At 40.8% G+C, this 13,763-nt stretch overlaps 1 protein-coding gene across 3 annotated transcripts in view; it reads right to left on the minus strand.

The window, feature by feature from the left end:
• Positions 1-13,763, minus strand: part of TP53BP2 (tumor protein p53 binding protein 2) — a 55,169-nt gene that overhangs the window by 13,300 nt on the left and 28,106 nt on the right. For all 3 annotated transcript variants that reach the window (XM_040611719.1, XM_040611718.1, XM_040611720.1), the window contains exons 3-10: positions 10,674-10,787; positions 8,788-8,867; positions 7,749-7,850; positions 4,945-5,119; positions 3,340-3,521; positions 2,779-2,943; positions 2,117-2,354; positions 267-395 (exon numbers count right to left, since the gene is read on the minus strand). In XM_040611719.1, coding sequence (XP_040467653.1) covers positions 267-395; positions 2,117-2,354; positions 2,779-2,943; positions 3,340-3,521; positions 4,945-5,119; positions 7,749-7,850; positions 8,788-8,867; positions 10,674-10,787 — 1,185 coding nt within the window. The remainder of the gene's footprint in view (positions 1-266; positions 396-2,116; positions 2,355-2,778; positions 2,944-3,339; positions 3,522-4,944; positions 5,120-7,748; positions 7,851-8,787; positions 8,868-10,673; positions 10,788-13,763) is intronic.

Genomic DNA, 13,763 nt, shown 5'->3' on the forward strand with positions numbered 1-13,763 from the left:
AAGCACCTGCCAAACGCTGTATCTTGCAAATCAAACAGGAGCGTGTACGAAGGCATTAGTATCTACTTTACCACCTGAAATGAGTTCTTTCTTAAAAAAGAAAAATCCCTGTGACATCATACTAAAGCTTATATGGCAATAGTCTATTATTTTTGTGTGTGTGCTTTCAAATGAATTCTACATATTTACTGAAGCATTTAGAAGAGGCTGATATCATTAGCTAGAGTCTCCAGATTTTAAGATTAGCCAAGTACGTAAAAACATACCTTGTCCTTCACTAGCCACAATTCCTTTTCCTGAAGTCAAGGCTGATCCTTGACTAATATGACTGTCTACATTTGAACTACTCCAGTCAGTGGCAGATGGGGAAGGTTTTGTACTGGGGACCACAGAACCTAGGAAAAAACACGGGGAATAGATTAAGCTAAAATATTTTTATTGACTTAGTTATTACGGGTCGGGTTTTTTTTAAGAGTCAAGTCGTCTAGACAGTGTACAAGTATCATAGGTTAACTGCTATAAATCCTATCCCTTTAGATTTTTGCTTAATGTTTCAAAAATAGAATGCAAAACCAAGCTCAGAAACAACCACCAAAGCAGCAGCAAATCTGTTTGTCCTAGGATGTCTGCACCTACAGCATTCAGTCAATAAACTTACCTAGACTACCCTCTTTTCCAGTCAGTAAGAAACTTTTCTTGGGTACTTACAGTAAGTTAAGTGACAGGATGGCAAAAAAGGATGAGAAAGATACATTGTGCCAAGAAAAACATAATGCTTTAAAGCATATGCCAGTGATCCTACCAGTGATATCCAAAACAGTAGAAAAATCATCTGTATGTTCGGTGTGCATTGGACACTGCATTAATGCCGATCTTTCCATTGACTGGAGTAGACATCCAGTCTGCTTCAATTATGAAAACACTTGCAATTTGCTATTAGTTTAAATATTTCACCAAGTTCTCTGTACTAAATTCTAAATTATCTACTACAACAAGTGATATTAAATTCAAACAGAAATGACAAGCAGCAGAAGAAAAGTTTCATTCTGACAAAGCATCTGACACCCTCTCTCCAGGAAAGCAGTCATTTTACCCTAATGCTAAAAAATGAGGACTAATGTTTTAGTTCAAATAGCACATTCCCATGCCAAAAATTCAAGTTTGGTACAGACTAGAGCTAAAATTCAACTCCAGCAGTTTCAGAATCTGCAAACCAGATAAAGTGAAAGAGTTCCCCATTCTCCAGTACAGCAAGAGGCACTTGGACTGGTTTTGTGCCATGGCCACTTTAGTAGTATCTGCCAGAACTGGATACAGAGGGAGGGAGTTAAAAACAAATAAATAGAACTATTCTACAAGCTCAGACTCCATTTTTTCCTTTTAGGAAGATCAGTTTCTCTTCTCTCCTAGCTGAAAAGTGAGTCTTTTCCTCCCAAGGTAGTACAGAAGAGATAACTGAAACTCTCCAGTGCCTCCAGACCCCTCACAGAGCTGCGCTGTATCTCAGAGGAGAAAGCCACAGAGAGAAGCCAGGAAAATATCCACAAACACGCGAGCAGGAGAGGCCAAGCCTCGTGTCAGGTGTTGGACTTCAGTCTCTCCACGTTCCTACATCATCTACACAGCAATAAACCTGCTGGCATTTCTGTGCTACAATCAACTGCCTCCTTGATCGTATTTCTAGTAATGTTGGTTAACCCTTTACATACGTCATTTCCAAAACGCATGATCAGAAGACTTGGCTTTGCTAGTTTTTAAGTCCAGTTACCAGGTTGTTACTGTGTACATCCTGAAACTGCCTCTGGAAACTCAACCAAACACTGTTGTATAGTTTTTAGGGGTATTTTAAAAATAAAAAAATATTTTACAGAAAAATCCTCCTGCATCCTATGCTGTATAACAACCCAAATTGCTCACTAATAGGATTACTTAATTTATAATACTTTGAATCGTATAACCTCAGTGCTTATAAAATATATTCATTGGTGCAGGAAAATCGCAAGTAATAAAACTGACATCTCAAATAATACGTTGCTTTAAAAAAAAAATAAAAAAGAGCTGGTAGATAAGATAACAAAACCTTTCTGGAAAAGGAATACTAATCATAAACTATTACCTGCAGGAGCTTTAGCTTGTGAACTGCTCCCAGCTCTCATGTTGGGCAGAGTTTGTGTTTTCAGCGGGCCATCAGGTACCTGCAAAGCTTGTGTCCCATCTGAAAATGCTGGTTTCACCAAAAGTTCAGGTCTGGAAGCAATACGTGGCATAGTAGAGGACTGGATATAAGGACCTACTGCTGCCACTCGACTTGGAGCAGAAGCCACTGGCTGTGGTAAATTCCCATCTGAAGAAACCTTTGGGGGAAAAAAAAAAAAAAGAAGAAGAAAACTTAAAGAATGTTATGCTGCAGTATCAATCCATCAATCTGAAACAGAAGCCAAAAAGGATAAGGCAACTAGAAAATTATACTCCAGTATTAGAAATGCTTTTTTTAAAGCTTTAAGAGATATAAAACTGAGTTAGTAATAGAGCACACACAAAAAAAAAAAAATCTAAAAAAGTCCACAACAGCATACGAAGAGTTCTTGTCCATAAACAGTAAGTAGGTTATTACCAATGTACCATGAAAAGTACCTTAATAATACAAGACTCCCACCACATATGGATAAAAACAAGTCTAGCACCTGAACAGCCTTCCCCACAAGCAGGTTTTTACTTCAGACTGTAGGGGCCGCAAACTAATTTAATTTTTGTTGTTATTAAATACCCTGTACTCACTGGTACATTCTCTTTCTGTTGCAGAGCTGCCTTTTTCTTCCACAGGCGCTCTCGCAGCTCATTAACACGCTTATCCATGACTGCCACCTCCAAGTTGCGCTTGTTCAAACACTCCCTCTGTTGCTGCAGCTTGGCATTCTGCTCCTGGTTCAGTTTGTTCCTCAGCTGAATAAATTCACAAAGCAGGGGGGTGGGAGGGGAGGAGGGGAAAACAACAAAAATAAAAACAAATTAACTTTCAAGATGCGGGACAGGAAGCAGTTACAAAAAGAAAAGCCTTCTATAAAAAGTCGTGCTAGCAAACTCGGATTATTTGCTCTGGAAAAAATGTGGGTAAGGCTCCAAATTTTGCAGAAAGGGAAGAGAAAGATATATACACTGCGTGCTCCTGCCCCTGCTTACCTTGAAAGCAGCACAACTAACCCTCCATCCTCCGCAGGCAGGCAGCCACGCGGCTCTGTCAGGAACAGGAGCGATGGGAGTTCTTTCCAACAAGGCAAGAAACGACCCAACCAACTTCCAGCCCTTGGAGCTGTGGGTCACAAACTAGCCTTCCATTACCTGCAGCTCCTTGTACAGGCGGTCGAGCTCAGCTACAGCTGACTGGTTGTCGTGGTAACCATCAATTCGGCCATTCTTCAGCATCTCCAGTTGCCTGGTGAGCTCCTCTACTTTTGACACCGCCAGCACCAGCTCGCGCTGCTTTTGCTGGAACAGGCTGTTCATCTGTTCAATCTCCTCCACTGGAGAGGATGAGAGAGCACAATAGCTGCCCTGAGAAACAGCTGAGCGTGGGCTGCTTCCCAGGCAGCGGTTAAGGGGACAGAGCGCGCCCCGCCAGCCTCCGGAGCAGAGCTGCACAGAGGCGGCCGCACACCCGCGATCCCAGTCAAACCAGCTCTTCCTCCAAATAGTTGCAAAAGCCAACTCGCTAGCCAGATTATGTAAATTCAGTCTACTTAGAGCACTGATGGGGAAGGAAAAAGAACATTTTTTTTTACTTTCTGAAGTACGGAAACAAACAAAACCGCGTTACCAGGCTGAATTTCATCTGTAGAAGCCTAAATTAACTTAATGCTGAATTCAGCAAGACGACACTCACTCAGCCACAAGGCATACTTATGGTATTTAGAACTCTAAATTTAGGCTGTAGGAACTCAATGACAAAACACACGAACTGTCCTACTAAACAAAGACTCAAGAGGGCTTTTAGGGTCTACCACAAACAGCCGTCATCAGCTGCTCCCACTGCCAAAACTGTTGCATTACAGAACAAAGTTTGAGCAACTAGTAAGAGCTCAAGCAAGTCTAGGACCAGACCTGCCAGGCAAGGTGCACGGAAGCAGATACACATGCTCCAAGATGTTCTATTGCTCTACCAATGTTTATTTTGTGCAACAGAACCCGAACAGGAAATGCATTCTCCCCACAGAAAAACACATTTGCTTTATCCATTAAAGCACAATGCTTCCTAATTAAACAATATATTTATATTTTACCTTAACAAACCAATATATTTTCATTTGAGTCCAGCTGGAAATGACAAGTTCTGTACAATACGTACAGACGAAGGATGAAAAAGTAGGCAGAAGAATGTGTGTTGATACAAAGTCTGAAGTTAAATATTTAATGTTGCATCAACATGCTGAACTGCAAGCACCCAACTAGTACTGTAGCAAGCCAGAGACTAGTTGGATTTCAGTAATTAAAAAGAAAATACTCAGCCACCGTGGTCATTAAATTACCTCTCACATAACAGCCAACATGGGTATCGGGCCAAGCTTTGTTATTGGCCAAGAAAATAACACCCTAAATGTGGGGGGGGGGGGTGGGGTGGGACATCAGGGATGGAAAAAGTTACTGTGGTACACAAAGGTATTCAAGTAAGCAAAAAAACTGCTCAGTAATTAAAGAGCAGATACGCTAGGCTCAAAACACAGGGTGCTCTTGTGGGATATTTTAATATAGGGTAAGAAAATATATTCTGTTCTAGGTCATTCAGGAGTTTTCTTGGTACATACAACATGTGAAATCATTAAGATTAACATTTCCTGGAACACTGTACATACCTCTTCTGAATCGCTGAAATCACCAGAAATTTTAGAGTTCCAAGAATCACACTTCATGAAAAAAATCACAGGCTACTTTCCCCAGGCGGTGACTCACCTAATTTCCCATTGCTGAGTCTTTTTTGTTCCACGTGGCCTTTCAGCGCTCTCACTTTCTTAAGTTTGGCTTCCTGATTCTCAGCAATTTCCTTTAATCGCTTCAGTTTTTCCTGCTCAGCAGCTTGCTGTTGCTGTCGCTGATCTTGCTGTTTCAAGAACTTCAGACGTTGTTCCTGCAGTCAAGGAATTTTATTTATTTAAATGAACTTAGAGTAAGGTACTGACAGAAACAGTGTCTAAACTTTGAAACAATCACTGCAGCAGCTCAGGTCAGCTGTAACCCAGTACCCTGAGTTCCCAGAGTGTCAAGGGACACTGAGAGAAGCGAGCAAACACGTACCGATTCTGTCCCAATACAATCCTGGGACAACCATTCCATAGTCCAGGAACCTATTGAAACAGAGGCTGCATCCACGTCTAATGCCTCTTGGAAAAATTTTCTGCCATGAAACTGCTCAAAATCCTTTGAAGCCTAAGAAAAATTCCAGCATTCATGTTCTGTGACATTTGCCAATTTAATTTAATCACTACTTGTCTCCTGAGCTAATGATTATTTCCACTCTACCTTCTCCATGCTTTTAATCTTGTACTTTACACACCCCTATCATACATCACATTTTAAACAACTATAACGCGTGCTGGAGAATATTAGATGTTCTTTATACAGGAGGTATTCCATAAATTATTCATAATTTTCATCACTCCCTGCACTTTTACTAGTTCTGCTAGAACCCCCTTGAGATGGAGGATCGCCGTACACCAAAGCTCTGAAGATTTACCATGTCCTGGTAACAACCACCACTATCACACCACAGGATGGTTCAAGACATGGGAAAACCTCCACAGTGACCAGGGCCCTCATTGCACACAGCCTCCAGTTCTGGAGGCGAGCGGTTGTTCCAGTGATAGGAGAGCTACCAAGACTTTCCTGAGCCCCTACTAACAGCCAAGACTACCACTGCTTACTAACATTAAAGCTCAACACTTAAAAAACAAACAAACAACAAACAAACAAAAAAACCCACCCAACAAACCCCACACCAAAAAACAACCAAACAAGCAAAAACCCCAACAACCACCAAAAATCACCAGTCACATTTAGAAACAGGGACTCACGCACTTAGAATAAAAAAGGAAGAGCAAAAAGTGATCTTGCCTTCCGGAGAAAACCAGGCAGCACCTACAGTATATGTGCTAGTTTAGTACCAATCCCACACAGGAAAATGTCAAAAAATAGATTTTACAGCTTGTGTTTAAAAAGAAAGTGCATTTTTCTCCCCTCAGAATCTATTTTTAATATCGCATCTGAATTCAGAAGGCAGGAAAGAGGCAATGGAAAGCCTTTCTTTGAAAGGGTGTCTAGGAAAGCAGGTTTGCTCCAGAGAGGAAAATTAAATGAAAAAATTCTCCCGGTGGGATACTCACAAGGCTACTCTTCTTCAAACCACAAGCAGCAGACACCTACCTGATGGGTAGCTATCCCAACTCAAACTTTTTTTTTTTACTATCTTATGCAACTCCCTTTACAGTAAATATACATAATGTTCCTATTTCTGTTTCCATATATATAGCGACTACAGTGTTATTTGTAAGTCCAGGATCTATTACCATGACCTGTAAGTGAAACAGAAGTACAAATGTTTTGTCTTCTCTCTTATTTTTAAGACATCTCAGCTGTGAGAGAGAAGAGGGCAACATTCTGCCTTGACAAATTAATCAGGGCAGAACTGGTATTAACCATGCTGCTAAACTCCAGGTGAAAATTCCAATTACTTGGCTGATTTCTTACATTCACAGCTGCACCTTCTTCATACCTGTCCTTACTGTAAAACAGAAACCGGGTTTTACTGGCCGTTTTGGCAGGCCGTGGTACCACTTTGCAGGTGCTGCAGAACCATCAGAAGCCATGGTTTGAAGCATCTCCCCGAGACAGGATTATTGAAAGCCAAGGGAATTGAACAAGATGTTAAAATATATGGAGGGACTGGGTGGGACCCAGCTGATCCCAAAGGGACAGGGAGACAGGGCTGCTGACAGAGGAGGAGTAGCGAGACGAGAGCCCCGGCGCAGCCTTCTTCCCCAGTAAAGCACGTTCTGATATGCTGGGAACCCAGACAGTTCGCTTCAGGATGGGCTCACATTTAACGATGCTCTGGCCAAAAGCACTTTTTCCATTACAGTTTCAAGTGTTGTTGGTACACACCACTCTTAAGTCAAATATGAAATCTATTTCACTATTCTGCAGATGCATTCAGGGTATTTTTTGTCCCAAAACGATTCAGGAGCACCCTGCGTGCTTTCATTAGCTTTTCTGTCGTTGTTCAACAAGCATTTTATACATCACTCTTCTAGTTACTTTTATCACATACATGCAATCTCCTCCAGGCAGCTGCCCCAGGAAACCGGGCACACTGAACTCTATCAGAAAACAGCAAGGTACCATTACAGGGCAGCATTATATCCAGAGACAAAAGCATCATTCAGTGATCAAGCCGGTGAATGCTGGTCACCACACGGAGCACAAACAGAGCTGGCAGAGCCACCAGGATGGATGATAACGTATTAATGTTATGTGCTTTATCCTTTTAGTAAGCTATACGGTCACTTACATCGCTGGCATTATTTTAATGTTTTACTACTGGATATTTGCATAGGTTGACTTTCAAATTTAAAAAGAGGCAGCCAAAGAAAGGCAGCCCTCTTACAGAGGTGAAAAAAATCCAAATCCTCAACCCTCCCTCCACCTCATGTGACTCTTTCTACCTTTGTTCCTGGCTACAAACAATCTCGTTCCAAACTCACCTTGTTAGCCAGCATTTGCTGCTGAGCCTCAATTTGTTGCTGCTGGCGTGATGCCATTTCCTGAAGTTCAGCCAGTGTCATATCCATCCTTGGAGCACTGACCTGTCAATGAAAATCCAAAGCATGCCATGTCTAGAATTTTTAGTTTCACTAGGATCTAACTCAACAGAGCTACTCCAGAAAAGTACAATAAAGGTCTTTAAAAAAAATAACAACTGAGTAGCCAATAAAATAATTAGAAAGAAATGGTAAAAAAAAAAAATACATGCACAGCCCAACCCAGCAATACACAAGCTGACATTCTCTTGAAACATTAATATTTCTAGCAAAATGTTTCTAGCAGCATTTTAAATAGGCATTTTGGAGCCCTTTATAATTAAGCTCAGCATGAATCAGCTTTGACTGACTGAGCCCAGAATGCTCAGCACATGGCAGGATGGATCTGTGGTCGTAGGTGTACCATTGCAATTCAAAGCACTTCAACGTAAGTTGAAGAAAATGGAAAGTTTAAATATAGTAGGGGAAAAAATAACACACCTCTCTCAAAGATAGCACTATTATTACATTAGTTACCTGTTCACACATTTCCTGAATCTAGATTCAATCTTACATCCATAAGTACATCTTCTGGAGCAAGAATAAATGACAGACAATGGATTCAATGCTGAAACACTAGCTGGTCTCAACTTGAAATCCAGAACTAGGGATCTCTGACACGAAACTGAACACGAAAATAATCAATGAACTGAAGGAAAAGGAGAGAAAAATTTTGATTGGAGTAGAGAATGGAAAGTATGCTGAGTTTGCTGCTCTGAGATCACCTGTACAAACACAGATATGGCAGCCAATGGATCTCAGGCACCTCTCAAAAACTGAAAGCAAGGGTGATAATTGCTAGAGGCTTTGTGTCTATTTTAGAGCAGTCATTAGCACTATCTCCAAAATCTCTCTCAAGTTTCCAGGGTAGGATTTGCACCAGTATCTCAAAAGAAGGGAAGCCTCCATTTTCACTATACTGGCCACTGCATCGAGCACTTACTCCATTCTCTATTCTTCGATCGCCAGGCACTTTCACGCCATTTCTTTTTAAGGTTGGATCTTGAGACCTTTGTCCAGTCCCTAGACAGAAGTACAGGAATAGTCAAAGATAGTAAGCCATTTTAGGATTTTTCTTACCCCTTTAGACACAGCATTCAGTACAAAAAGAGAAACAGTACAATCATTTTGGTTTAGAATCTAAACACCTGTTCTTCCCATGTGCTTACCACTAAGATAAACTTAACTGATGACACAAGACATTTTATGAAGAGGTTTCTTTCAATGTCAACATTTATTTTAAAACATCGGACTGTTTAAAAATAGCCAAACAAAAAAGCTTAACCAACAGTACACTATTTCAATCTCTCTCCTGCAGGCAACAGGCAGTTGGTCCCTAGTAAGTCTGCATTACAAATAGTCACAAAAACGTGCTCCCTTCTGCAAATGACAGAAAAATAACTGGTTAATTCACAGAGAGGCAGTGTCTTAAAACCAGTGTCCAGATGTTCTGGTATGCCTTCCTCAACTGTCTCCCAGAGGACATGAATAACAAAGGTTAGTCACCTGTCATGAAAGATGCATCATTTAACCTACAGCTGATTATTCACACATAAGGAAGTTTAAAAGCACAAATTTTTTTTCTTCCTGGCAGTTGTTGTGGCAGTAAAGATGCTACTTAACTAGAATCCTACTTCAAGGTTTCCATCGAGTTACGTACAGTGTTCAGATGCCAAATACCAAGCTTGCATATTTCCCTGCAGGACACACATGTACTACAGGACGAAGCCACGTCTGTCAGCTTCTTGCCCATTTGATACCTATTTCAAGGCCATACTCCTGCAAGACGAACTGCAGAGCTCCTGACTATTCATTTGCTCTTCCTCAAATATATTGCTTAGCAATGCCATGGCCAGTAAAATGCCAATAATCCTAACACTACAAGCACCCTGGACTTGAAAAATTACATCCTGACAACTAAACTTCATTATAAGACCCTTAATGCATAGCAATAGCGCAGCTTTAACTTTCCATGTACTCATTCTATCATCATCACACATTTCAAACATCAGGATACATTTAGCAATTTTAAAATATGCTGGGTACAATGGCACTTAAATGCAGTATTTCCAGCACCGAGTAAGGTTACCAAGGATGAAAACAGAAGAACGGGAGGAAGAAGAATCCAATAGACTGATCTGAAGGGAAAAGTCCCATGGATGCTACCAAAGAGATAAATGTGGGATGCACAGAAGAACCTTGAAAAGCAAAGAGTGATTTTCTTTATAGGTTTCATACTTAGATTTACAATACATAGATAATTACGTTCTCAGAGGACTTGACTAGGCAGTTCATTTAAAACTACTCCTGAAACTAATACGAATGCATAGATTGTGGGGAAAATATCAAAGAACTCTATCTTTTGCCAAGTATTCTAAATTTATCACCCTTGTAAAGTATGATCCAGATTAAACATCCCAAGCCCAAATAACAGATTATATTACTGGACAACAGTGTGGTCACTAGATTTAAAAGAAGAGACTGTCACAGATCTCTAGATAGTTAACAGTGGCTAATATATTTAACAAAGCCCCTGGATGCTTTGGTGATTACCAGCTTTGGAAAACCTGCAAAGGTATCAATTTGGATTTAATGTTCCCAAATCTGGCAAGGGAGGATGAAGTCTTTACTAAAATTTAGAAGTTTTCTGTTACTAACACTCTCTGTTACTAACATTCTCTGTTCATAAGACAATAACAGTCAGACCAAAAAGGCCTGCAACACCATACTGTCTATCAACATTAATAAATAACATATGCAAGCTGCTGCCTCGATCTTGAGGAATGAAGTGGAACTTAGACAAAGGAGCTAGCTGAGATCAACACCTACCTGCTTCCCGGCAGGGAGAGCGTTCGTGCCGAAGAAAGAAGCGAACCTCACTTCTCTGCATGCCAAAGCGCTGCAAAATATCCAGCATCCGTTCATTATCGGCTATGGGACGTTCTGAAAAGGTTAAAAGCCAGTTGACTATTACATCCCTATGTAGCTTGGGCACAGACCACAACAAAGCAAAAACGTCTGTCCATCACCTTGCACTTGAACACCTTGAACTGGTATTGTCCAGGTGCAGTGTGTGCACCTACCCCTTGCCCTCACCCAAGGCATTGCTACCTTCTCCTTAGGAAGACACAGTACCTCTCCTTGCTTCTGAAATTAAACCAATGCCTCTGAGAAGCAGCTACAGCCCTCTGAAAGTCCACCCCCTTGCAGGGAGAAGCTGAGGCACCATTGCAGCCCAAGGGGAAGCAAACAGGCAATTTAGAGCTTTTGGCTCTAGTGCCTTAGTTTTGTATTTGCAAATCATCCTGCCTGCCGACCGCTGCAGGGAACGTGCTGCCATACCTTCTGCTCCACGTCTGTGGCCCCTCCAACGTATTTCCCAGCCATTCCCACCCCCTCCTCAAGGGCTCCTCTGCCCCGATTCCTACCAGGACTCATTTACTTCCTATTCCACCAAGAATTAAGAGAGATAGCAAAGGAAAACTCTCAGAGAAGAGGAATTCTCTTCTTAACGCTTCCTGAGGATTGCGATCAAGTGCTGGGTTGCAGCTCTTGTGCTGAAGCTCGGGCAGAAGCACTCCATGCCCTGAAGGGGCTCAGTACCCAGCGGGCCTGATCCTCGGCGATCCATCACAGCTCCCGTCACTTCAAGTATTCTCCTATAGCTCCCTGTCAGCCATAGATCTGGCTTATTCTCTCAGACAGCAAATTTCATGAAGTTCAGATTACACGTGTAAAAGCTGAACAACTTAGGATTCACAGGTCAAAGAAAAAAAAAAAATACTAGACAGTGAAAAGTGACTCCACTAAGAACTTGCCATTTTCTTTCAGACAGTTAAGATGACGTTTCTTTAAAAGGTACATGCACAAGTTTCACTGAATTTCCTTTCCTGCTCTTGCTCCCAAGTTGAGGATTCTGTCACATCTCTAATTTTTAAGGTTTACTTGTTGTCTTTTGATATTACAAGAACCCAGTGGGAGCCTACATTCACCACCTTCACTTACCAGCCCTCCTCCCTTTCTGTATTACTCTTCTTCCAGAAGTTACCCACTTCACAGCTGGGCATCCACAGACAGCATGTAATTAGAAGTACTTATTGGCCTCTCAATCTTTACACAAAAGCAATTTCTTTTGTTACTTTAAACATTTCACCATAATTTTTTAGGTCTATTTTAAAAGTGATGGCAACTATGTGGTCAATGTATCACAGCAGTCAATTTTACAGAGTCAGGATACTGTCATAGTATCTTATGACAACATCTGAGACTCATGATCAGGTTGGATCCATTTGCACTGGGTGCCAGACAAACAGAAGATACTGTTCCTGGCCTGAGAAACAAGCCCAGAGGACAAAAACTGAAACTAAACACCTCCAGTTTTGCACCAGTTTTGGTTTTCCCGATATTGTTTTTGTTGGATGTTTCCTTTCATTATTTAAGCAAGGGGAGGAAAAGAAAAAAGGAAGAAAAAAAGAGAAAGAAATCAGAGAGTAGTTCATTCATATTCAATGGAGTCTTTCAAAGTCAGTCTTAATATGGAATAATCATTTCAGGGGAAAGTATAAATGTTTTCAATTTCATAAGAAGAAGAGTTACTAACATGTTTTCAGCACGTGAAAAGCTCTTTTCAACATAAAAGTGTTTCCTTAAATGAAAATGCTGCAGCTGTGCTCAAGCAATCTAGGAAGGAAAATTTCTGGAGTCACTGTCAAAAGAGATTAGCTTTACAGAATAAGCAAGTAGGTCACTGTTACAGAAAAAGCAGTCTCTTGGCGGATACTTGTCTAGACAGCTAAAAAAGCTCTTCATCTGCTAAACCCTAATTCAAGGGAAAAAAAAAAAAAGGGGGGGGGGGTGGCAAACCCAAAACCAACAGCACTGTTGTCAGATTTCCATCTTAAAGAATATACAGCAGTCTTATGAAACAGATTTCTAGCAGCTCAGCAATACTTCAGCTGAAACTCTATTATCAAGGGAGATGCCCTTTACACAAGGATTCTGTCAATACCATTCAGTGACCTCAAAGGAAGGTCAAAGAGATTTTAAAATACCAAACAAAACTACATTTGGAACGCTCAGGAAGAAAGGACAAACAATCAGACTTTTTTTTTTTGTTTATTCCCTGTATGTCTCATAAAAAATAATAATAAAAAAACCCACAACAGAACACCACCACAAATCTTTGTACACACACACAGCTTTTGACTGCCTTCCACAGTGGCTGAGGTAGTCACTTAACAGAATCCTGGCGGTAATAGGAAGATCAAGAGAGTTTGCCCCAATACTCATCAAATTTCAAGCAAAATTAGGAGGACAAGAGGAGGAGGAGGGCTGGAAGAGTATTAAACTTGCTCCCTTCAGGGAGCAGAGTGCCTCAAGCGCACTCGCAGCGATCTTTCAAAGTATGCTTAATAAGGTCTGACAACAGAAGCTAAAATTCCTGAGCAAGCATCAGAAAAAGAGACACAAGCGATGTAAAAAGGATCTCAGTAATTGAAGTCTGAGAAATAATTTTCCAATGCAAGCCTTTTGTTCCTACCCCAGAAGGTTAGCTGTCGTGCATCATGTTCGTTATAGAATAGTTTAATTTTTCAGTGTAAAACGCAAATAAAATAGAAGTCATGGTATATCTTGGCAAAACAAGATAGTGAACTTTGCCAACATCTAAAATGAGATCAGATAAAAGCTAAAAGTATTTCTCTCCCTCACGGCCCTCCCCCCCCCCCCCCCCCAAAAAAAAAAAAATAATATTCAGAGCATACATGAAAACACATCTTGCAAGTGGTTGCTACTGGATGTTATAAAGATGGTTAAGAAAAGATATATTTTATCTGAAACAACATGCATGTACTTCATCCAGTACTCAAGTCTTCTATTGTTACAGGATTCGATACTCTGATTTTTGTTACCAAGTACAAT

Source organism: Falco naumanni, chromosome 12, assembly GCF_017639655.2.
Source record: "Falco naumanni isolate bFalNau1 chromosome 12, bFalNau1.pat, whole genome shotgun sequence".
In the NCBI taxonomy this organism is placed as follows: Eukaryota; Metazoa; Chordata; class Aves; order Falconiformes; family Falconidae; genus Falco; species Falco naumanni.